The 24,935-nt window shown below is 46.5% G+C and overlaps 1 protein-coding gene across 3 annotated transcripts in view; it reads left to right on the plus strand.

Moving 5' to 3' along the window:
• The first annotated feature begins 1,178 nt into the window (after positions 1-1,178).
• The window catches only part of LOC113031764 (NACHT, LRR and PYD domains-containing protein 12-like), a 56,159-nt gene continuing 32,402 nt past the window's right edge, over positions 1,179-24,935 (plus strand). Inside the window, exons 1-7 of one of the 3 annotated variants that reach the window (XM_026184154.1) lie at positions 1,179-1,261; positions 4,269-4,404; positions 4,733-4,864; positions 5,636-5,767; positions 7,315-7,550; positions 7,655-9,461; positions 24,501-24,638. In XM_026184154.1, the coding sequence (XP_026039939.1) occupies positions 4,295-4,404; positions 4,733-4,864; positions 5,636-5,767; positions 7,315-7,550; positions 7,655-9,461; positions 24,501-24,507 (2,424 nt within the window). In that variant the 5' untranslated portion in view covers positions 1,179-1,261; positions 4,269-4,294 and the 3' untranslated portion in view covers positions 24,508-24,638. Of the gene's footprint in view, positions 1,262-4,268; positions 4,405-4,732; positions 4,865-5,635; positions 5,768-7,314; positions 7,551-7,654; positions 9,462-17,715; positions 17,833-24,500; positions 24,639-24,935 lie in introns of those variants that run through there. The other 2 variants (XM_026184153.1, XM_026184152.1) reach the window with 2 other exon arrangements.

Consider the following 24,935-nt stretch of genomic DNA (forward strand, 5'->3'; position numbering starts at 1 on the left):
CGACCCTGCAGAGGTGAAGGTCACAGTCAGAATCAGCGCTGGTGCCAGAGAACCGCTTTTCACTGGCTTTAATCTTGAAGGTTTCTCCAGATGTGGAACATTCATGCTAAACATTCAACATCTGACGACCGTCTCCGTGTAAAACACTGACAAACTCAAACTTTATACGGTAACTGACAGATTTATTCCTCCATTTTCAGGTATTTCACAATGAACTTGGATTAGTTTGATGATTTTATTCACGTTGGGTGAATAAAACCAGCCAAGAGGCTGATTCCTGCAGAGGAGAGTGGAGGAATCTGCAGGTTCTGTCTCTAACACACAACCAGAGCTTCAATCATAACAAGCACATAATAAAACCATGATCCCCCCCTGATCGACTCTTTTAGCCTGTTTCCTCTGGATCGAACAGGATCTAACAAACCCCAGCTTCTGCTGGGACACTGGTCATCATGGGAGGAAAAAGATGGCTGCCGTGTTGCTGTTTCCTGTCTTACACCAGGGTTATACTTCCTGTATCTGTTTTTAATCAGAGGATGAACCTAAAGCTTTTAGTCTGCTCTACAACCCACCACCTATCCACACGTCTTCTAAGTGACTGGAAATCAGTAAAACTTCTACCAGACTTTAGTAAATATTGCATTAAGATGAGCAGACAGATTTTAATCTCAGCATCGCAGATTTTTCAGGACACTGGAAGAGTTCCTGCCGTGGATTTAGATGTTAGTGTTGTGTGGATGATCCCATTCTGTGATCTTTGTGTTACTAACACTGATGTTTTTACACTTTAGGACCCTCGAGACCTCTGCTGCTCAGCCGTCCTGATCGCTGCCTCCACTTTAACCAGTGCCAGAGGCTGTAACCTCTGATCATTTCACCTGCACTGACAGTAAAACTCTTCTCCACAACCAAACGTGCCATAAACCCATCACAGCTTCATCATCAGCTCAGTCTCAGCAACATGCAGACATGCAGCAGAAACTCTGCAGGGAACGTCTGAAGTCTGTTCTTCAGTTTTCCCAGCTCACTGTTTATTGAACATGAGACAGAAAAATAACTTCACCTTTAATGTGAAACTTTTATCGCCTGTGACATGTTTGCAGGTAGTCTTCGTGCTGTGATTTAGTGTCACAGCTATAAATATCACACAAGGTAAAGACTACAAGTCCCAGCATCCTCTGTGTTTAGGGAGGAGCAGTGAAAGTGAAAGTGTTGATCCTCCGTTCAGAGCAGCAGGAGGAAGAAGGTGGAGCTGAGGCAGGTGAGTGTTAACATGAATATGTTTCTTCTTATGACATAACATAATTCCATGCTGTTCGTGTCTGTGGGTGAAACGTGAGGCCGGTCGGCTCCTCTGAGCGATGGTTTCCTGTAAGTAGAGAGGAAGTGAGTTTAGCTGAGAGAGCAGGAGGAGAGTGAGAGCTGTGCTGAGGCAGGTGAGTGTTAACACCGCTCTGACATTACTGTGTCTCTGTGGCGGGAACAACAGGCTCCATCAGTGGAGGCAAAAATAATCAGACTTTGGTTTTTCAAAGGAAACATCTTTATGTCGGGAGAAGCCGCGCGCTCATTGGATAACGACTTGTCAATCTCAAGTTATTAGCCAATGAACGCGCAGTTCACAGTAAGACCCGCCTTTAACACGACATTTTTAAAAACTAAAATGGCGACAGAAACTCTGAATGGAGTTCAGGCTGATTTTATGAAAGTGCGACGTTTGAGCCACTTCCTGTTCTCAGTCCCGGCGTCCTGATCACCGAGGTTTCTGTTGCTCTGATATCTGATATTGATTATATCGGTAAACAGGCTGTAGGCAGAAACATCAGGTCTAATCTGAAAATCCCTTCAGAAACAAACTTATGTCCGTGTGATGCCGCACGCTGATTGGATAACCACCTGTCAGTCTCAGGGTATTAGCCAATGAGCGCGCAGATTCACAGTAAGACCTTATCAAGTCATTCTTTTAAACTAACACATCGACAGTAAAACTGTAACGTGTCCTGTGATCTATAAACACTCTGTGATGAATAATCTGAAGTTTTTTTGATCCTGGCAGTAGTTTCCTGTCACAGCAGAAGCTGCAGGCAGTTTTTGGCAGCTTTATATTTAATTTTTTCCAAAATAAATCAATAAAGGTAGAAAAGAACTCTCAGTGACATTAAAAATCTATTTTTAAAGACAGATGTGACCAAGTGCAACAAATATAAGATGATATGTTTACAGATATTTGAAGTATTGATCATACTTCAGATCAATAGAAGAGCACCTCTTCAACCTGAGCCTGAGGTTGGGAAGAGTCCCACAGCTCTGGAAAACCTCCTGTGTTGTACCAGTGCCAAAGACTTCACGCCCCAAGGACCTCAACAGCTACAGGCCGGTGGCTCTGACATCCCACCTGATGAAGACCCTGGAGCGGTTGGTCCTGGCTCAGCTTCGGCGCCTAACAAGCTCATCACTGGACCCACTTCAGTTTGCCTACCAGCCTGGCATTGGAGCGGATGATGCCGTCATTCACCTCCTACATCGTTCCCTCGCTCACCTGGAGACCGCTGGAAGCACTGTGAGAATCATGTTCTTTGATTTCTCCAGTGCCTTCAACACTATTCTTCCCTCGGTTCTGAAGGACAAGCTGGAGAACTCTGGAGTGGACCATCACCTCACTACCTGGATTTTGGACTACCTCACCGACCGACCACAGTATGTGAGGACTCAGGGCTGTGTGTCGGACAGGGTCGTCTGCAGTACGGGGGCCCCACAGGGAACGGTTCTGGCTCCGTTCCTCTTCACCATCTACACTGCAGACTTCTCCCACAATTCCACCCAGTGCTTCCTGCAGAAGTTCTCTGATGACTCTGCAATAGTCGGCCTCATCACTGATGGGGACGACAAGGAGTACAGAGGACTGACTCAAGACTTTGTGGACTGGTGCCAGCTGAACTACCTCCAGATCAACGCCAGTAAAACCAAGGAGCTGGTGGTAGACTTCCGCAGGCACAAGCATTCTCCACTGCAACCACTGAACATCCAGGGTATGGACATTGAGGCTGTGGACCGCTACAGGTACCTTGGTGTTCATCTGAACAACAGACTGGACTGGACTCATAACTCAGACGCCCTCTACAGGAAAGGGCAGAGCAGGCTGTACCTGCTGCGGAGACTCAGGTCGTTTGGGGTGGAGGGCCCACTCCTGAAGACCTTCTATGACTCTGTGGTGGCTTCTGCTATCTTTTATGGTGTGGTCTGCTGGGGCGGCAGCATCTCTGCTGGGGACAGGAAGAGACTGAACAGGGTGATCCGAAGGGCCAGCTCTGTTCTAGGATGCCCTCTGGACCCAGTGGAGGTGGTGAGTGACAGGAGAACGGCGGCTAAGCTGTCATCCCTGTTGGACAACGTCTCCCACCCCATGCAGCAGACTGTGACAGCACTGAGCAGCTCCTTCAGTGGGAGACTGCGGCACCCACGGTGTGGGACGGAGAGATTTCGCAGGTCTTTCCTCCCCACTGCTGTCAGACTCCACAACAAAGACTTTAACTGAACAAACACACACATCCACACATGTGCAATAACACTAAGTGCAATAATCTTTTCTGGCATCGTTGTATTTTTACTCAGTTGTATATAGCATTCGTATTCTATTTTTATCTTATTGTATATTTTTATTCTATTTTATTCTACTGTATATAGTATATTATTTTATTCTATTCTGTACAGCTGTGTACTGTATTTATTCTTATTGTATTCTAATTTTTGCGTCATAACTTTTGCACTGTCCACTTCCTGCTGTGACAAAACAAATTTCCCACGTGTGGGACTAATAAAGGTTATCTTATCTTATCTTATCTTATCTTATCTTATCTTATCTTATCTTATCTTATCTTATCTTATCTTATCTTATCTTATCTTATCTTATCTTATCTTATCTTATCTTATGTAGAACACAGAGCAGGCCCAATAACACAGAGTCATCCTGCTCACAAACAGCACTTTGGTTTCATGAGCTCACTTCCTGCAGTGATCCTCAGCTTCTCTCCAAAGGAGCTGTAACATGTGGGCTCCTCACCATGATGATGATCCCAAACACTCTGAGTTCCTTCATCCACCTGATCATGTACTTATTAAATAATGTGATAGTTTTGGTGTTTTTTAAAGACTTTGAGCCTCTAAAATAACTGGTTTGGACTTTAGGGCCAAAGCTCCAACATTAGAATCCCGTCAGTGTGATGCTTCCAGTACAACAACACCTCTGAGTGTGTGTGTTTACCTCTCAGACTAACTCCACCCTGACATCAAGAAGATGGAGGAAGAGGACGGAGCAGCATCTGCAGCATCCAGCTGTGTGTCTGTGAGGAGTGACGGGGTTACACAAACACCTCCACCTTACAGTCATGGACCTGCAGCAATAATGTAAGAACACTCCTAACTTTATTAGTCATTTCAACATAACCATGACAGAATCATTGATCTGTGATTGGTTCAAACTGTTTGATCTGAGTTTGATTTTTATTGACTTGTTTTCTTGCTAAGATCTGAACTCTGTAAGTTTAAGTGAAGTCAGTGCAGCAGAATCAGAGAGGAGAGCTGAGAACAAATTGAGTTCATTCAGAGACAGAAAAACTGGCTGATGATTGGCTGACCTGTCAGCGTTATGAAGCAGACACAATATCACAGAGTGATCAGCTGGTCATATGGCTGTCAGAGAGAACTGATCAGTTATTGATGTTTGTGTTTGCAGAGGTCAGCGGTCACAGTCTCCAGCATCCAGCTGTGCGTCTGTGAGGAGTGACTGGTCCAGAGAAAGACCTCCAGACTTCAGTAATGAACCTGCACCAACAAAGGTCTTCAATCATGGAGCTCAGCTGACCATGTAAGAGAGCTGCTGACTCATTTACGGGTGTTTGAAATTCTGTGACCACTTTGTAATTATTCAATTCAATTATCTTTTTAAAAGTCAGGTCAAGGCTCCAAAAGCCCAAAGGTGATATAAGGGTGGTGACTCACAACAGTTTTTGTTTGCTGGATCATTTTAGTTCAGCTGGGTGTCTTTCCTTTTGTTATATTTCTTTAAGAGTTCAAAATGTGTTAATTACATAAATAAAATGTAATTTTCTCTGTAGCACTTCATGGATTTCACAAGCAACACACCTTAGTTGTTCACACAAAGCATAAAGGTAAAAAACAATATATACAGTGTTATCTTCATTTTAGATGTCAAAAAGTATTTGTGGCTCCCAGTGTTTTCTTTTGCATGGAAACCGGCTCCAAATGGCTCTTTGGATGTTAAAGGTTGCTGACCCCTGACCTAATGGTATATTTTTTTTGGCTGGATCGTTCTATAAAAACCTGAATCAAATCTGAATCAAATCTGAGAAAAGTTTCCACCACCAAATGATTCCTAATGGTGGTCCGGGTACGATAATGCTAGTATTAATCCTAGTAGTAATGCAATCCAAGGTAATGATTTCTTCTCTGTTGATGTGAACATCTCTGCAGCAGTCTGTACTCTAATCTGAGACAACTATTACTGACAGAAACCATCACATTATCCAGTTTGTGTGTTTGCAGCTGCTTAAACTATTTTAAACAGAGATTAATCAGTAATTCATGTCATATGAATGTGATGTGTTTGTGTTTGCAGAGGTCAGAGGTCACAGTCTCCAGTATCCAGCTGTGTATCTGTGAGGAGTGACTGGTCCAAAGACATACCTCCAAACTTCAGTCATGAACCTGCAGCAACAATGTTCTTCAGTCATGGAGCTCAGCTGACCATGTAAGAGAGCTGCTGACTCATTTACGGGTGTTTGAAATTCTGTGACCACTTTGTAATTTTATATGTCTACATAAAAGTGATCTTAAACTTAAAGGAGACAAAGATGACCCAGAACACAAATGAGAGAGGAATATTGGACTCAGGATAATAATCTGAACTGAGTCATCAGAAACAGAAAGATGGTCTCAACAGGCCACTGAGCTGATCTCCAAAGAAAGAAGAAGATTGAAGAGTCCGAGGCTGTTTATTTGTCACAGGCATCGTCAAACACGTACAACACAGTGAAATGTGCTGAGCTGCTCCTGTGACTGGACAAAACATTAGAAACAATCATTAAATGAAATAATGAAACATTGTGCAGATGTAATGTTAAAGTGCTTTGTGCCACATTAGCACAGCATGTACTGACAGAGCAGTGCAAGCAGAACAAAGCAAATGAGCAAAGTGATGTAAACAGAGTAACTGAACAGAGTGAGCAGAGTAATATCAGCAGTAATGAAGCAGCAGGATCAGTGTAGCAGCGTGTGACGTCATAATGAATCAGGTATGATCTGAAATATGACAGTGAGACAAGAACATGATGTAAGGTCCTGTTTAAACCCTGATGGTGATGCTATGAGGGGAGCATGTTCTGATTTAGGACTTGGATGGTCTGAGGATAGAAGCTCCTCTCTGTTTGTGTCCTGATGGTGCAGAAGCTTCTGCCTGATTGTGGAAGGAGCTGAAGCCAGCATCATCCCAGAGGTGAAGCTCCTCTGTGTGCAGACCTGAGGTCAGATTCCTCCAGGCTGATGTTCAGGATCTACAGAAACGTGTGGTTGTAGTTATTGCTGCACTGTGTGCTGACAGCAGATACTCAGAACAAAGCGCTGCACACGTGTTCTTTACAAACATCTCTACATAGAAAATATGGATTATGGCAGTGAATGAACACGTTTCTGTCATTTGTTTCATTGTCTTCTTTTTTCTGCCTGTGTTCATGTGATTAATGTCTAACACATAAACAGGTTTGTAATCAAACATCACATCATCAGGGAGGCATCATGAAACAAAGTTACTGCTGGAGGCTGAACTCAATTTGGTGGCAATGTTCAAAAATATCACTCGGATCATTTCAAAGCTTTTACTTCTTCTTTTTCACTTCTGTAAAATAAGAGAAAGAAAATCAGAACCCAGAAGTTCACTTCCTGCTGACTGAACTCTTTCAAAATAAAGCTGAAAGCTCTTAATGTGACACCGCTGCTCCACCACAGTTTTTAGAGGAGGTCAAAGGTCAGTTCAAAGTGATGGATCCCAAACTTCCAGTACATCCAGTGAAGGACATAATCAGCTCTGTGATGAAGGCTTTTACTGTGGAGTTTGTAGGCTGATCACTCTGTGTTTAATAAGACAGGAACAGCAAAGGAAACTTGGATTCTGAACTCAAACTCAAGTTTCTCCACTTTGACTTTTCTCTGTGACCATCAGAGCTTCTGCACAGTGTCATCAAATCTGGATGTTTGTCACTGACAGTCAATGATTTTAGTGATAAAGAAATGTGTTCACAGAGGGAGGAAGAGGAGTGGTGTCTGTGAGGAGGAGCAGCTGTCCTGCTGTGCTTTGTGTCAGAACGTCCTGAAGGATCCAGTCTCTACCAGCTGTGGACACTGGTTATGCAGACAGTGCATCTCCTCATACTGGGACCAGTCTGCTTCATCAGGAGACTCGTCCTGTCCCCAGTGTGGAGAAAGATCCAGAAGCAGAGCTGGACTGCAGACAGCCAGTCAGAGCAGCTGTGTACAAAGTAAGACTGAACATCTGTCTGCTGATGGACTCATTTCTGAAAACTGGACTTCTTGTTGTTGTTCAGACATTAAAGAGTTTTATTTCTGTTTTTCTTTCTTTCAGCAGATGTTGGTCTGCAGGAGGTTTTAGATGAACATAAGATCAGTCTGAGGAGGAGATGTGAACGTGTGACTGAAGGAAGTGATGAAACAGGAAGTAGAACCCTCCTCAACAGGATCTACACTGAGCTCTACATCACAGAGGGACAGAGTGAAGAGGTTCATACCCAACATGAGGTGAGGCAGCTGGAGACAGCTTCCAAGATGGACGCCCTCCATGACAGTCCAATCAGGTGCCAGGACATCTTTAAAGCCTTACCTGACCAACAGAGACCCATCAGAGTGGTTCTGACCAATGGCGTGGCTGGTGTTGGAAAAACCTTCGCAGTGCAGAAGTTCACTCTGGACTGGGCAGAGGGCTTGGAGAACCAACATGTCAGTGTGGTGGTTCTGCTTTCATTCAGGGAGCTGAACCTGATCAGAGATGAGCAGTGCAGTCTTCTGGAGCTGCTCCATGTTTTCCATCCAACATTACAGAAGGTCACAGCAGAGAAGCTGGCTGTCTCTCAGCTTTTGTTCATCTTTGACGGCCTGGATGAAACCAGACTTTCATTGGATTTCACCAACAGGAAGCTGCTGTCTGATGTCACACAGAAGTCATCAGTCAGCCAGCTGCTGACAAACCTCATCCAAGGGAATCTGCTTCCCTCGGCTCTCGTCTGGATAACTTCCCGACCTGCAGCAGCCAATCAGATCCCTCCTACGTGTGTTGACAGGCTAACAGAAGTACGAGGCTTCAATGACGCCCAGAAGGAGGAGTACTTCAGGAGGAGATTCAGTGATGAAGAGCTGTCCAGCAGAATCATCTCCCACATGAAGACATCCAGGAGCCTCCACATCATGTGTAGTATCCCAGTCTTCTGCTGGATCACTGCTACAGTTCTGGAGCACATGTTGACTACAGAGCAGAGAGGAGAGCTGCCCAAGACCCTGACTGACATGTACTCACACTTCCTGCTGGTTCAGACAAAGAGGAAGAAGAACAAGTACCATGAGGGACGTGAGGCGAGTCCACAGGAGCTCACGGAGGCTGACAGGGAAGTTCTTCTGAAGCTGGGGAGGCTGGCGTTTGAACATCTGGAGAAAGGAAACATCATGTTCTACCAAGAAGACCTGGAGCAGTGTGGTCTGGATGTGACAGAGGCCTCGGTGTACTCAGGAGTTTGTACAGAGATCTTCAAAAGAGAGTGTGTGATCTTCCAGAAACCAGTCTACTGCTTTGTTCATCTGAGCATTCAGGAGTTTCTGGCTGCAGTCTACATGTTCCACTGTCACACCAACAGGAAGACAGAGGTGCTGAAGGACTTCCTGGAAAATAATCCAGATGATCCTTACTATTACATTTCATTTTCGGATGATTTGCTGATGAGAGTCATGTCTAAATCCCTCCAGAGTAAAAACGGTCATCTGGACCTGTTTGTTCGCTTCCTTCATGGCCTTTGTCTGGAGTCCAACCAGAGACTCTTAGGAGGTCTGCTGGGTCAGACAGAGAATATTCCAGAAACCATCCAGAGAGTCATCAAGAGCCTGAAGGAGATGAACAGTGATAAAATCTCTCCTGACAGAAGCATCAACATCTTCCACTGTCTGATGGAGATGAACGACCTCTCAGTACATCAGGAGATCCAAGAGTTCCTGAAGTCAGAGAACAGATCAGAGAAGAAACTCTCTGAGATCCACTGCTCAGCTCTGGCCTTCATGCTGCAGATGTCAGAGGAGGTTCTGGATGAGTTGGACCTGCAGAAGTACAACACATCAGAGCAGGGACGACACAGACTGATTCCAGCTGTGAGAAACTGCAGAAAGGCTCGGTGAGTCCAGATGTGATCATTAACACCTTTAATTAGTGTAGATCAGTAGGGCTGTGCGATATGACCAAAATCTCATATCCCGATATAAGACATCTATTGTCCCAACAACGATATAAATCACAAAAAGTTTACATTTTCTGTAAATTCTGTGAATCTCGGGCAGCTCGACTTGTGTGAAGTGTTTCCAGCTGGGCGTCATGTACCTGGAGTCGAGTGTTTTAACCTTGTTTTAGACACAAGTTGTAACAGCCAATATTTCTTTGAGTATTTATTACACGGCGTGCTGCGGGGAAAAGCCTGTTCTAACGTTTGAGTCTAAGGCTTATTTTCTAGCACCTGACGGCTCTTTTTGCTTGTCATCCGTAAACACTCTGCATACTCTTTCACATGATTCCGTTTATTTTGAAAGGTCTCAACAGGATCTTGAGCTTTATTGTGAAAGGTTTATGTGGAAAATAAACAAGCGGACACGCAATGGTTTTACCGTCGTTGTTGCTAACGACAACGCATAAAAACAGGCACTTTTCCGTGCATAGTGTGGTTATATTAAATATAAGAGAAAGAGAACTTAATTAACTAAATTAATATAACAAGTACAGTGACCATCAAAACCATGAAAAATTATTGCCGTAAACAGTTTTGCGAACTGCGAAACAAACGATAGCGTAAAATGAAACCATAGACGTTTTTATATCGTCATCCAATATATATGATTATATCAAACTGCCCAATAGATCAGTACATTTTTTTTCCTGACTTGTTAAAAAAGTTTATTGAAAATCTTCATTTTTTATCATTTATAGAGAAATATGCCACCACATAGGTGTGTGTCTTTGTTCAGCACCTTAGAAACCAAAATCTGCTTCTTGTAGTTGTTTCCCGTCACCAGGGGGCAGTGTTGCAGCGTGAAACATCTGTGTTGTTTTTGTTAATTTTACTGAGCTCATGCTGTGTACCTACTGCTGGCGCACAGAGCTCGGACTGATCCTCCAGGAATGGTGGCAGCTTACTGGCCAAGAGGCAGTGATGTCATACCTGTTGCTCTCTAATCTGGATCTTAAACTGCTCTGGCATAAGTTCACAGCATATGTTACCATGGCAATTTACCCCGGTAAAAACTAGACATGGAGAGATCCGATATAACGTATCGGTATCGGTCCGATAGTGACCTAAATTACTGGATCAGATATCGGAGACAAATAAAAAATTTTTTAATCCGATCCGAAGTATCACAAAATCACCTCACAAAACTTGCTACATGGCATAACCCAGCTCATGACCTTAGCACAGTAGATCAGTATTCGTCACGTGATAGAGCGGCTGTTGCGTGCGAGGCCTGTCGGCGGTCTGGTTGAGCATTTGGAGCCTTTCTACGTGCCTCCAAACTGCAGCATTTCATCTCGGAGAAAACTACAGGGAGTGCAGAATTATTAGGTAAATGAGTATTTTGTCCACATCATCCTCTTCATGCATGTTGTCTTACTCCAAGCTGTATAGGCCCGAAAGCCTACTACCAATTAAGCATATTAGGTGATGTGCATCTCTGTAATGAGAAGGGGTGTGGTCTAATGACATCAACACCCTATATCAGGTGTGCATAATTATTAGGCAACGTCCTTTCCTTTGGCAAAATGGGTCAAAAGAAGGACTTGACAGGCTCAGAAAAGTCAAAAATAGTGAGATATCTTGCAGAGGGATGCAGCAGTCTCAAAATTGCAAAGCTTCTGAAGCGTGATCATCGAACAATTAAGCGTTTCATTCAAAATAGTCAACAGGGTCGCAAGAAGCGTGTGGAAAAACCAAGGCGCAAAATAACTGCCCATGAACTGGGAAAAGTCAAGCGTGCAGCTGCCAAGATGCCACTTGCCACCAGTTTGGCCATATTTCAGAGCTGCAACATCACTGGAGTGCCCAAAAGCACAAGGTGTGCAATACTCAGAGACATGGCCAAGGTAAGAAAGGCTGAAAGACGACCACAACTGAACAAGACACACAAGCTGAAACGTCAAGACTGGGCCAAGAAATATCTCAAGACTGATTTTTCTAAGGTTCTATGGACTGATGTAATGAGAGTGAGTCTTGATGGGCCGGATGGATGGGCCCGTGGCTGGATTGGTAAAGGGCAGAAGAGAGCTCCAGTCCGACTCAGACGCCAGCAAGGTGGAGGTGGAGTACTGGTTTGGGCTGGTATCATCAAAGATGAGCTTGTGGGGCCTTTTCGGGTTGAGGATGGAGTCGAGCTCAACTCCCAGTCCTGCTGCCAGTTTCTGGAAGACACATTCTTCAAGCAGTGGTACAGGAAGAAGTCTGCATCCTTCAAGAAAAACATGATTTTCATGCAGGACAATGCTCCATCACACGCGCCCAAGTACTCCACAGCGTGGCTGGCAAGAAAGGGTATAAAAGAAGAAAAACTAATGACATGGCCACCTTGTTCACCTGATCTGAACCCCATTGAGAACCTGTGGTCCATCATCAAATGTGAGATTTACAAGGAGGGAAAACAGCACACCTCTCAGAACAGTGTCTGGGAGGCTGTGGTTGCTGCTGCACGCAATGTTGATGGTGAACAAATCAAAACACTGACAGAATCCATGGATGGCAGGCTTTTGAGTGTCCTTGCAAAGAAAGGTGGCTATATTGGTCGCTGATTTGTTTTTTTGTTTTTGAATGTCAGAAATGTATATTTGTGAATGTGGAGATGTTATATTGGTTTCACTAGTAAAAATAAATAATTGAAATGGGTATATATTTGTTTTTTGTTAAGTTGCCTAATAATTATGCACAGTAATAGTCACCTGCGGACACAGATATCCCCCTAAAATAGCTAAAACTAAAAACAAACTAAAAACTACTTCCAAAAACATTCAGCTTTGATATTAATGAGTTTTTTGAGTTCATTGAGAACATGGTTGTTGTTCAATAATAAAATTATTCCTCAAAAATACAACTTGCCTAATAATTCTGCACTCCCTGTAGAAGTAAAGCAAGTGTGTAAGTTCAACTCTGAATGTTTGTATAGCTTTTCCACATTAAGCTTAACAACTGATTTATGGAGCCACAGCTGGACTGGCCATCGGAATTTTATGTTTAGGCGAAAAGGAATCGATTTCTCCCGGACTTCAGCGAGAGTGAAACAAAGACACAAAGCTGGAGTTATTCTGTGTCTTTGCTGCACAGCTGCCTCTTCTCCTCTCATTCTCTCCCCCTCCCTCTCCTGTTGCTACTTCAATCATGAAACTGATCAGCTGATCGGCTTTTCTCTCTTGTTTGTTTATCACCCACTTTGCGCCAGAAAGAGGAAACCGCCGGATGTTGCGTTAATCAACAGCAGCACGTTTAAGCTTGATCAGCTGTTGTTAGAATTTATTTAATATTAATTTCTAGTATCAGCTGATGTTTGCTGGAGCCACAGATGTAAAGCTGCTGGTCATGATGTCGGTTTGGATATGTGGTAAGAGGGAAACAGGAGATGTCCTTACTGAATCATCAGAGCTGAACAGGTGATGGAGAAACAGGTTTACCTTTTAGGTGACATGAATGAGTTGAAGGGAAGTTATGAACTGTTTCTGAGAGACAAATAACACCAGGATCCTTTTCTATGTAGCAGACAGGGAGGAGGGTGGGTGGTGGTTCCCTATTTTGTGGCTGGTTATTAGTTAGGTTGTTTAATATTTCCGCTAAGTACTCTTTAGAATACCAGAATTGGGAGGATGGTGCAGGTTTAAGTTTATTAGATTGATCAGTGTAGCTGAACTATGAAATATTTTGGGTGCAGTGTATTTTTTGGATACAGCAGGGTTCGTACGGGTGCTTGAAATCCTTGAAAATGCTTGACTTTTAATGTTGTCCTTTTAAGGTTTGAAAAAGTGCTTGAATTTCAGATGTGGTGCTTAAAAGTGCTTGAAAGTGTAACTGTATTTCATTCACCACAAATAACTATCTGATTGAATAGTTTTCTTATCAGATAGAGAAATAAAATGAGTCGCAAAATGTGAAAGCAAATTTTCCCCGCCTGGGCTGCCTTGCACCTCTGTCTGTTTCAACGTGTGACCCCGCCCCTCCCTCGGACAGTCGGGGATGAGTGCGCTAACATTACTGTGGCGGAGGCGTGGCCCCGGGCGCAGCTGCAGGGGAGGAGTGGAGCGGAAGGCTCAACAGGGCGGCGCTGCGAGGCCGGTAAGAACAGCTGATGGTGTTTATGTACTGATGATGGTCTCCCTCCGCTGTGTTTATAGTGAGACGGGAGGAGCGGCGAGGAGATCAGCTGGCTCGTGAGCTGTCAGGCTGTGCGACTGAGTCAGCTGTCAAAACAAACAACTCAATAAATGTGGAAATTGGCAGTACATACCTGCGTGTGCGTGTATTTGTGCCTGGTGTATTCCACAAGTGGTGCCGAACCCAGGAAAGTGCCGGTGGGGAAATGTCCGACCCACAGGCCGTGCCACCCGCCCAGCCCCTGCAATACTTGGCGCAGATGCTGGCGGAGATGGCGGCGATGAGCCGGGATCAGGCGGCCGACCAGCGTGCCCACCTGGCCGCGCTGCGGGAGCAAACGGACCGACAGACACAAGTTCTGGAGCGGCTGGTCGGGGCCGCTGCCACGCCGAAGCCCTCGCCACTGTCGGTGACGGTGCCCCGGATGGGGGACGGGGACGACCCACAGATTTTTTGGAGACCTTCCGTGCCACGGCGGAGGCTTGCCAATGGCCGCGGGAGGAGTGGGCTTCCGCGGCTGCTCCCCCTGCTGTCTGGGGAGGCACAAAACAGCGGCCCTGAGTCTGCCTCCGACGTCAAGGAGCAGCTTCCCGGATGTGAGCCGGGCGGTGGTGGACAGGCTGGGGCTCACCGCCGAAGACCATCGCCGGCGGTTCCGGGCCTGTCGGCTGGCTACAACGGACCGACCATTCGCCTGGGCCCGACAGCTGCGCGACGCGGCGGTGCGCTGGCTGCAGCCGGGAACATCGGAGGGCGAGACGAAGCTGGTGGACAAGGTGGTGCTGGAGCAGTTCACGGAAGGATTGCCAGCGGAGACGGCGAGATGGGTCCGGTGCCACCGGCCCTCAAGCTTGGAGGTAGCGGTGACGCTGGCGGAGGACCACCTTGCCGCTGGAGCAGGGGAGTCTGGGGACGCCGGACGGAGGCCGACCAAACAGGCCCCAGTGCCGGCCCCGAGGCGCCGTGTGCCGGCACCAGGGCAGGCAGAGCGGCTGCCGGCGCTGAGCTCCACTAACCCGTTCGCGGCGATGGTGCCGTCCAGGGGAACCGAGCCGAGTGGAGCCGCCCCCGAGCCACGGAGGGCAGCACAAACGCCGGGGCCGGAGTGTTGGAAGTGCGGGCAGCCGGGACACCTGAGGAGGGATTGTCCGCTTATGGAAGTGGGGCAGGTGTTCCGCGTTGCTGGCGCCCCAGCACCCTCCCCCGGTCCAGGAGGGACATACAGTATTCCGGTAAGGACTCGAGGGGGTATACGCCAAGCGTTGGTGGACACGGGCTGCACACAGACCCCTCGTGCACCAAGGCTTGGTTCGCCCCGGGGCATTATTGGAGGCAGAATGGTTGGAGGTGAGGTGTGTTCATGGTGATGTGCACCGGTACCCATAGTGCCGCTGCTGCTAAATACAAGGGCCATACACATAGGGTAACGGCGGCGGTTAGCCCGCGCCTGTCGCACCCCCTGATTCTGGGTACCAATTGGCCGGGGTTTCATCAGCTACTGGGGCAGTACGCGGGAGTGCGATCACGACCGGAAGCGGGGTGTAGCGTGTGCGCGGCATTCAGCGGTGACGCGGGGTCGTCCGACACCAACTCCGGGGGGGAGGAGCCGGCGGGTCCCTCACGGGACGTCCCGCCGGCCCCGGGAAGTGTCCCCCATGGGTGATTTTCCCACTGGAGCAGTCTTGTGACGGCACCCTACGCTCAGCCTTTGACCAAGTGATGGCTATTGATGGTCACGTGGTGCGCCCTGAGGCCGCACAGACCTACCCGCGTTTCGTCTTATTAAATGACCGATTATATCGAGTGAGTCGTGACACTCAGACTGAGGAAACACACACCCAGTTGTTGGTGCCGCAGGGCCGCCGGGAAACGCTTTTCCAGGTGGCCCACTATAACCCCATGGCAGGGCATATGGGCTACGAGAAAACTCTGGAGCGAATAACGGCCCGATTTTATTGGCCTGGCATCCGAGCGGATGTGCGCCGCTGGTGCGCGTCCTGCCCGGACTGCCAACTTGTTAACCAGCCGGCCATACCGAGAGCGCCTCTGCGCCCTCTCCCCCTCATTGAGGTCCCGTTTGAGCGCATCGGCATGGACCTCATCGGGCCGTTTCACCGGAGTGCACGCGGTTACCGCTTTGTGTTAGTCCTGGTGGATTACGCAACGCGGTACCCGGAAGCAGTTCCGCTGCACACCATCTCGGCTAAGAGTGTGGCGCAGGCACTGTTTCAGGTCATCTCCCGAGTCGGAATCCCGAAAGAGATACTGACTGACCAGGGCACGTCGTTTATGTCTCGTACACTGCGGGAACTGTACGAATTACTGGGCATTAAATCTATTCGGACCAGCGTCTACCACCCTCAGACTGACGGGCTGGTGGAGCGGCTGAATAAGACCTTAAAGTCCATGATTCAGAAGTTCATTAACGAGGATGAACGCAATTGGGATCACTGGCTAGACCCTCTGTTATTCGCAGTGCGGGAGGTGCCCCAGGCCTCCACGGGATTTTCTCCCTTTGAACTGCTGTTCGGCAGGAGGCCACGTGGGGTGCTCGACCTGATTAAAGAAAGCTGGGAGGACGGTCCGAGCCCCCGCCAAAAATGAGATTCAGTACGTGTTGGACCTGAGAGCAAAACTCCACACTTTGGGGAGGTTGTCACGGGAGAATTTGCTCCAGGCTCAGCAGCGTCAGCAACGCCTGTATAACAGAGGGGCTAGACTCAGGCAATTTTCACCGGGGGATAAAGTGCTTGTGTTACTCCCTTCTTCCAGCTCGAAGTTGCTCGCCAAGTGGCAAGGTCCCTTTGTGGTCACACGGCGTGTCGGGGACGTGGACTATGAGGTCGCTCGGTCGGACAGGGGAGGAGCCGCGCAGATTTATCACCTCAATCTCCTCAAACAGTGGCGAGAGGTCGAAACCGCTTCTCTGGTGAGCCTGGTGAAGGAGAGAGATGAGTTGGGGCCTGAGGTGCCAAATTCTATCATTCCCACCTCCCTCCCTTGTGATGACCATCTCACACAGGCCCAGAGAGCGGATGTTGTCGCGTTGCAACAGCGCTTTGCGGACGTGTTCTCCCCCCTGCCCGGCTGGACGTCCCTCATCGAGCACCATTTTGTGACGCAGCCCGGCGTGACGGTGCGTTCACGGCCCTACAGGCTCCCGGAGCATAAGCGAAAAATCGTGCAGAGGGAATTGGCGGAAATGCTGAGGATGGGAGTAATAGAAGAGTCGCACAGCGCCTGGTGTAGCCCCATCGTTCTGGTGGCGAAGAAGGATGGGTCTATACGGTTCTGTGTCGACTATCGCAGGGTGAACGAAGTGTCACGCTTTGATGCCTAACCCATGCCTCGGGTCGACGAGCTCCTGGACCGGTTAGGCACGGCCCGCTTTTTCACGACGCTGGACTTAACCAAGGGCTATTGGCAGATTCCCTTGTCTGCCGAGGCCAGGGAGAAAACGGCCTTCTCCACTCCGTACGGTTTATACCAGTTCGTGACACTCCCGTTCGGCCTGTTCGGGGCCCCGGCCACTTTCCAGCGTCTCATGGACCGGATACTGCGTCCGCACGCGGCGTATGCTGCCGCCTACCTGGAAGACGTGATCATCCACAGCGACACCTGGGCGGAGCATGTGCTGCGGGTGGCCGCGGTCTTGGAGTCCCTGAGGGGGGCGGGGCTCACGGCCAATCCGACGAAGTGTGCGGTTGGACGGAGGGAGGTGCAGTATCTGGGGTACCACCTGGGGGGCGGGCAGGTGCGGCCACAGGTGGAGAAGACGGCGGCTATCGCATCCTGCCCGCGCCCCAGGACGAAAAAGGAGGTGAGACGGTTCTTGGGGTTGGCGGGTTACTATCGTCACTTTGTGCCGGGGTTTGCGCAGCTAACCAGCCCCCTGACCGATCTCACTCGAAAGGGTGCCCCGGATCTGGTCCAGTGGACGGGGCCGTGCCAGGCGGCGTTTGTGCGAGTGAAAAACGCTCTCTGTGGGGAGCCGCTGCTTCACACTCCTAACTTTTCCCTCCCGTTTGTTCTGCAGACTGACGCCTCGGACAGAGGGCTGGGAGCCGTTTTGTCTCAGCAGGTGAGGGGAGCTGACCGCCCTGTCCTGTACATCAGCCGGAAGCTAGCGGAGCGCGAGCGCCGGTACAGCACCGTGGAGAAGGAGTGCCTGGCCATCCGGTGGGTGGTCGGCTCCCTGCGCTATTACGTCCTGGGACGCTCATTCACCCTCTGTTTGGACCACGCCCCGCTGCAGTGGCTCCACCGCATGAAAGATGCCAACGCCCGGATCACCCGGTGGTATCTGGCATTGCAGCCCTTTAAGTTCAAGGTGATCCATAGGCCGGGGGCACAGATGGCGGTGGCCGATTTCCTCTCTCGCTCGCGAGGGGGGGAGTTGGCTCGGCCGGACGGCTCCCCGGCCTCGAACGGGCGGTGGGGGTGTGTGGCGGAGGCGTGGCCCCGGGCGCAGCTGCCGGGGAGGAGTGGAGCAGAAGGCTCAACAGGGCGGCGCTGCGAGGCCGGTAAGAACAGCTGATGGTGTTTATGTACTGATGATGGTCTCCCTCCGCTGTGTTTATAGCGAGACGGGGAGGAGCGGCGAGGAGATCAGCTGGGCTCGTGAGCTGTCAGGCTGTGCGACTGAGTCAGCTGTCAAAACAAACAACTCAATAAATGTGGAAATTGGCAGTACATACCTGCGTGTGCGTGTATTTGTGCCTGGTGTATTCCACACATACCTGTAGGTTGCTGTTTTAATGAGTGTTTGATGGGAAAACGACAATGGCGGAGTTTGCGCTCTGCATGATAGGTGAGTCCTAGTAAATAATTTTCCAGTACGTGTACGTTACTGGAGAAATGATTGAAATGCACTGAGTGTGATGCAGTATTGCAGTGCTATTATGGAATATGCTGTGAACTTAGGTAACATCACTTAGCAGTAATATGAGTTAATTTACTCAAGTGAAAGCTTTAAACATTAGCCCGATACATAACTAGCTAACTTAAGGCTTTCTGATTAACCCTCTGGGGTCGACGGACTCAGAGTCTCCGTTTCAACTTGGGTCGAACGTGCGGATTTCAAGCTATATACCAACTTTTAAATAGTGTTGATAGGCCACGTAAAATTGATGTTTTCTTGTTTTGTTTTTTTCTGAATAAGACAGTGGCGTTTACTCTGGGAAGAAACGGTAAAAACTGTGTTTTCTAAGGAGAGCGCTAGCAAACACGCTTTGCTTATGAGTGAAAAAAAAGAAAAACCCTCCATCCCTATGGTGGAAAATTTACCATGTCGACCAATCAAAAAATGATATGGCAACATGTGGCAATCGTGGCTCAAGAGTTGGGAGTTCACCTTGTAATCAGAAGTTTGCCAGTTCGAGCCCCGGCTTGGACAGCCTCGGTCATTGAGTCCTTGGGCAAGACACTTCACCCGTTGCCTACTGGTGGTGGTCAGAGGGCCCGGTGGCGCCAGTGTCCGGCAGCCTCGCCTCTGTCACTGCGCCCCAGGGCGGCTGTGGTTACTATGTAGCTTGCCATCACCAGTGTGTGAATGTGTGTGTGTGAATGGGTGGATGACTGAATGTGTAAAGCGCTTTGGGGTCCTTAGGGACCAGTAAAGTGCTTTACAAATACAGGCCATTTATCATTTGGTTGTTTGGGAAGAGAGGGAAGTTTTAGTGACCAGCGAGAGGAGCGAGAGGGAGAGTGTTTTGATATGTGAGAGATTTGTGATGTTTACCGTGTTTGGAGTATTGAGTTAGTGTGTTCTCTAGTGTAGTTAGTGTGTAGTGTAGTTGTTGTTTTGTTTTGTGTGTCAGTTCTACTAGTGAACGTCACAATTGGTGCTAAAAAGCCACCAAAGGCACATTGCAGTGACACAACTGCTGTCAGACCTGCAGGTTTATCCCTGTGCTGTTCTCATCTGTCTTCTAGTGAACACAAACAATTTTTTGGAGTTGCATAAATAATTTGTGTACCTTCTTATTTGATGCAGAACAGCTGATTATTCTGTAAATTGTTTTAAATGGTTATATGAAAAACGTCTGAGCCTTGGCTGCATTTTTAGGTAAATAGTACCATATAACTTTGTTTGCAAAACTTGTGCATTTTTTTTAAATGTACAATTTCTATTTGTATTTCAAGTTATGAAAATGATTCGTTAAACATGCTTGTGGTTTTTACAGTCAAAAAATCACTTTCTACTCGTATTTTAAATTTTAAAATGAGCGACTGATCCATATGGAGAAATGACAGCCTCAACATGGCATTTAATCTGTTATTAGACTCAATTGGTTTCTCTCAAAATGTAAAAGAACCCACCCACCACTTTAATCACACTCTAGATCTTGTTTTAACATATGGCATCGAACCTGAACATTTAACAGTGTTTCCTGAAAACCCTCTCCTGTCTGATCATTTCCTGATAACATTTACTTTTACAATAATTGATTACACAGCGGTGAAGAGTAGACTTTATCAAAGTAGATGTCTTTCTGAAAGCACTGTAACTAAGTTTAAGAATATAATCCACCCACTGTTGTCATCTCCAATGCCCTGTACCAACACAGAGCAAAGCAGCTATCTGAACGCTACCCCAACAGAGGTTGATTATCTTGTTAATAATTTCACCTCCTCACTACGTACGACTCTGGATACTGTAGCTCCTGTGAAAACTAAGGCCTCAAATCAGAAGTATCTGACTCCGTGGTATAATTCTGAAACACGTACCCTAAAGCAGATGACTCGTAATCTGGAGAGGAAATGGCGTGTCACAAATCTAGAGGATCATCATTTAGCCTGGAGAAATAGTTTGCTGCTTTATAAGAAAGCCCTCCGCAAAGCCAGAACAGCTTACTATTCATCACTGATTGAAGAAAATAAGAACAACCCTAGGTTTCTCTTCAGCACTGTAGCCAGGCTGACAAAAAGTCAGAGCTCTTTTGAGCCAACCATCCCTTTAACGTTAACTAGTAATGACTTCATGAACTTCTTCACAAATAAAATTTTTATCATTAGAGAAAAAATTACCAGTAATCATCCCACAGATGTAATATTATCTACAGTTACTCTTAGTACCATTGATATTAAGTTAGACTCTTTTTCTCCAATTGATCTTTCTGAGTTAACTTCAATAATTACTTCCTCCAAACCATCAACGTGTCTTTTAGACCCCATTCCTACAAAACTGCTCAAAGAAGTCCTGCCATTAATTAATTCTTCGATCTTAAATATGATCAACCTATCTCTAATAATCGGCTATGTACCACAGGCCTTCAAGCTGGCTGTAGTTAAACCTTTACTCAAAAAGCCATCTCTAGACCCAGCAGTCTTAGCTAATTATAGGCCAATCTCCAACCTTCCTTTCATATCAAAAATCCTTGAAAGAGTAGTTGTCAAACAGCTAACAGATCATCTGCAGAGGAATGGTTTATTTGAAGAGTTTCAGTCAGGTTTCAGAGCTCAGCACAGCACAGAAACAGCTTTAGTGAAGGTTACAAATGATCTTCTTATGGCCTCTGACAGTGGACTCATCTCTGTGCTTGTCCTGCTAGACCTCAGTGCAGCGTTCGATACTGTTGATCATAATATCCTATTAGAGCGATTAGAACATGCTGTAGGTATTACAGGTACTGCACTGCAGTGGTTTGTATCATATCTATCTAATAGACTCCAATTCGTGCATGTAAATGAAGAGTCCTCTTCACACACTGAGGTTAATTATGGAGTTCCACAGGGTTCAGTGCTAGGACCAATTCTGTTTACATTATACATGCTTCCCTTAGGCAGTATCATTAGAAGACATAGCATACATTTTCACTGCTATGCAGATGACACCCAGCTCTATCTGTCCATGAAGCCAGATAACACACACCAATTAGTTAAACTGCAGGAATGTCTTAAAGACATAAAGACCTGGATGGCCGCTAACTTTCTGCTTCTTAATTCAGATAAAACTGAGGTTATTGTACTCGGCCCTGAAAATCTTAGAAATATGGTATCTAATCAGATTCTTACTCTGGATGGCATTACCTTGGCCTCCAGTAACGCGGTGAGGAACCTTGGAGTCATTTTTGACCAGGACATGTCCTTCAACGCACATATTAAACAAATATGTAAGACTGCTTTCTTCCATTTGCGCAACATCTCTAAAATTAGAAATATCCTGTCTCAGAGTGACGCTGAAAAACTAGTTCATGCATTTATTACTTCCAGGCTGGACTACTGTAATTCATTATTATCAGGATGTCCAAAAAACTCACTGAAAAGCCTTCAGCTGATCCAAAATGCTGCAGCAAGAGTCCTGACAGGGACTAGAAAGAGAGAGCATATTTCTCCTGTTTTGGCTTCCCTTCATTGGCTTCCTGTTAAATCCAGAATTGAATTCAAAATCCTGCTCCTCACATACAAGGTCTTAAATAATCAGGCCCCATCTTATCTTAATGACCTTGTAGTACCATATCACCCTATTAGAGCGCTCCGCTCTCGCTCTGCAGGCCTACTTGTTGTTCCTAGAGTATTTAAAAGTAGAATGGGAGGGAGAGCCTTCAGTTTTCAGGCCCCTCTTCTGTGGAACCAGCTTCCAGTTTGGATTCGGGAGACAGACACTATCTCTACTTTTAAGATTAGGCTTAAAACTTTCCTTTTTTCTAAAGCATATGGTTAGGGCTGGACCAGGTGACCCTGAATCCTCCCTTAGTTATGCTGCAATAGATGTAGGCTGCCGGGGGATTCCCATGATGCATTGAGTTTTTCCTTTCCAGTCACCTTTCTCACTCACTATGTATTAATAGACCTCTCTGCATTGAATCATATCTGTTATTAACCTCTGTCTCTCTTCCACAGCATGTCTTTATCCTGTCTTCCTTCTCTCACCCCAACCGGTCGCAGCAGATGGCCGCCCCTCCCTGAGCCTGGTTCTGCCGGAGGTTTCTTCCTGTTAAAAGGGAGTTTTTCCTTCCCACTGTCGCCAAAGTGCTTGCTCATAGGGGGTCATATGATTGTTGGGTTTTTCTCTGTATCTATGAAGCGCCTTGAGGCGACTTTTGTTGTGATTTGGCGCTATATAAATAAAATTGAATTGAATTGAATTGAATTGAATTATGGTCACAAAAAATAGCCACTTGTTTCTGTGCTACCAAAGTTCCCTGGCTTTCATTCAAAATGTGTTTATGGTCAGCACCTACACATTAAACTACTTAAACATTATAAATGTCTTCAAGCTCACACAGAGGCCTGTGGTTCATTATCAGCCACTGAGACAGTACACACATTTATATGTGTATTTGTATATGAATATTTCATACTTTTAAGGCTGCCTGTGTATTTAAGGGAGATGAACAAAAACCATTGGAACTGTACATAATAATATCACGGATAATAAATTCAATAGATTTTAAGTAGATGCTTGTGATTTCTTAAAGTGTTATATGTTGAATTGAACTGTGATCTGTTCATATAGTTCAATTCACATGGGGGGTGCTGGAAAAGCTTGAAAAGGAACCTTGAAAGTGCTTAAAAAGTGCTTGAATTTGACCCTGAAAAAGGCATATGAACCCTGATGCAGGTATAACAGAATAGCTTTAATGTTTTGTTTTTTAAAACTTGAGTATGAACTTGTACAAAATGTAGAAAAATATTTATAAAAACAGTTTTATTGATTATGGAATACACTATTGGATTCACATCAGTATCGGCAGATTTCCAAATTTATAATATCGGTATTGGACATAAAAAAGTGGCATCGTGCCATCTCTAGTAAAAACTGAACCGACTTCGTGGTACAGAAAATTCAGGTTTAACTGTGAAGTTACTTGGATAAGTCAAAACTCTACTTAATGGTTCAGTTTGGTTCTGTTACCATGGTAACTGAATCAGACTTTAAGTTTACTTTCTTTATAAAACAGTAAACACAATTTCCGTCAGTTCAGGGTGAACAAACTCGGAGCCTCTTAGCTTCCTGTAACAGGGTCCTGGGATTGTACCAGGCGTGATATTTTATTTTTTAATCATTGTTATTTTAAATGTCATCACACCCCTAATTCCAAGAAATAAAATATATTTATCCGATACATCCTTGTTAAATACAGAATTGAGTTTAGAATTCCTTTAACATGTAAAGTCCAGGATAATCAGTCCATCATATAGACCAGTAAGAGGAGCTGAAGTACAGATGTGAAGATGTTCAAGAGATTATGACGTCACTCTGTTTTGTGTTTTGTTTTGTTTTTGTTTGTTTGTTTGTTTGTTTGTTGTTGTTTTTTTGTCCTATCCCATTTGGTTCTTTAGCCGTCAGAATTGTTGTCTGAAGGCTAACAAGAATACCCAATGGATTTACTTAACCAAGTGGATCATTGCGGCCTTGCCGTATTGGTCCATTTGATCAACCTTTGTTGTTATTATTATTATTTTATTTTCAGTTGTTACGGACGGGACAGACATGACTGGGGGATAGGAAAGGGAGAAAGAAAGATGAAGGAAAAGAAAAACAAAGGGAAGAGGGACAGTGAGAAAGAGCACTTAAAAAGAGAGAGAAAAAAAATCTCCTGGATCACCTGTTGAGAGAAAAAGAAGAGAAAACAAGCAAAAAACACAGAGCAACATACTAAACACAACACCATCGCGTTAATCTAGATAAGTGTAAACAGCAGTAAATACTAAATATTGAATGTTGTTGTGCAGCACGCAGGACCGACAGCGCACAATGTGCTTTGAGGTAGCAGCCAAGAAAGGTGTAGTTTATGTCTCTGAACACCCATGTGCACCCCTGTGTGGATGCATGCTTGTATTCAAAAGGTTTCCCCATGTAATGGTCTGCTATAGGGTGTAGAGAGCCATAGCCCGTCCTCCAGGGCATGAAGCAGGCATGAAGGAGATCTTGGCCCCAGTCATCCAGAGACCCCAGAATACAAGAGCCCAAGGAGGACCACCGGAAGGGCATCCGTGCCACCCTCCTGGCAAGAGCTGAGGAGAGCCCCAGACGAGGGGTCACCCAGTAGCCACGGAGCAGAAGCCAGAGGGGGCTGCACTGGTGTGCCCGCCGGCTCTGCCGGCAGCCAGCTGTGCCAGAGTGAACCAAGTCGCAGGCCCAGAGGCCGGAGGCCCAAGGGCCCCCTATGGCACCGGAAGAGGCCTGACCGAGCAACAGGTGCCAGGGCCCGCAAAGTAGCCACCGGGAGTGAGCTGGTACATACGTGAGAGCCCAGCCCCGGACACCAAGAACCACCAACGCACCGACCCCTGAGGGTATCAGTTACC

Source organism: Astatotilapia calliptera, chromosome 11 (assembly GCF_900246225.1).
Source record: "Astatotilapia calliptera chromosome 11, fAstCal1.2, whole genome shotgun sequence".
Lineage (NCBI taxonomy): Eukaryota > Metazoa > Chordata > Actinopteri > Cichliformes > Cichlidae > Astatotilapia > Astatotilapia calliptera.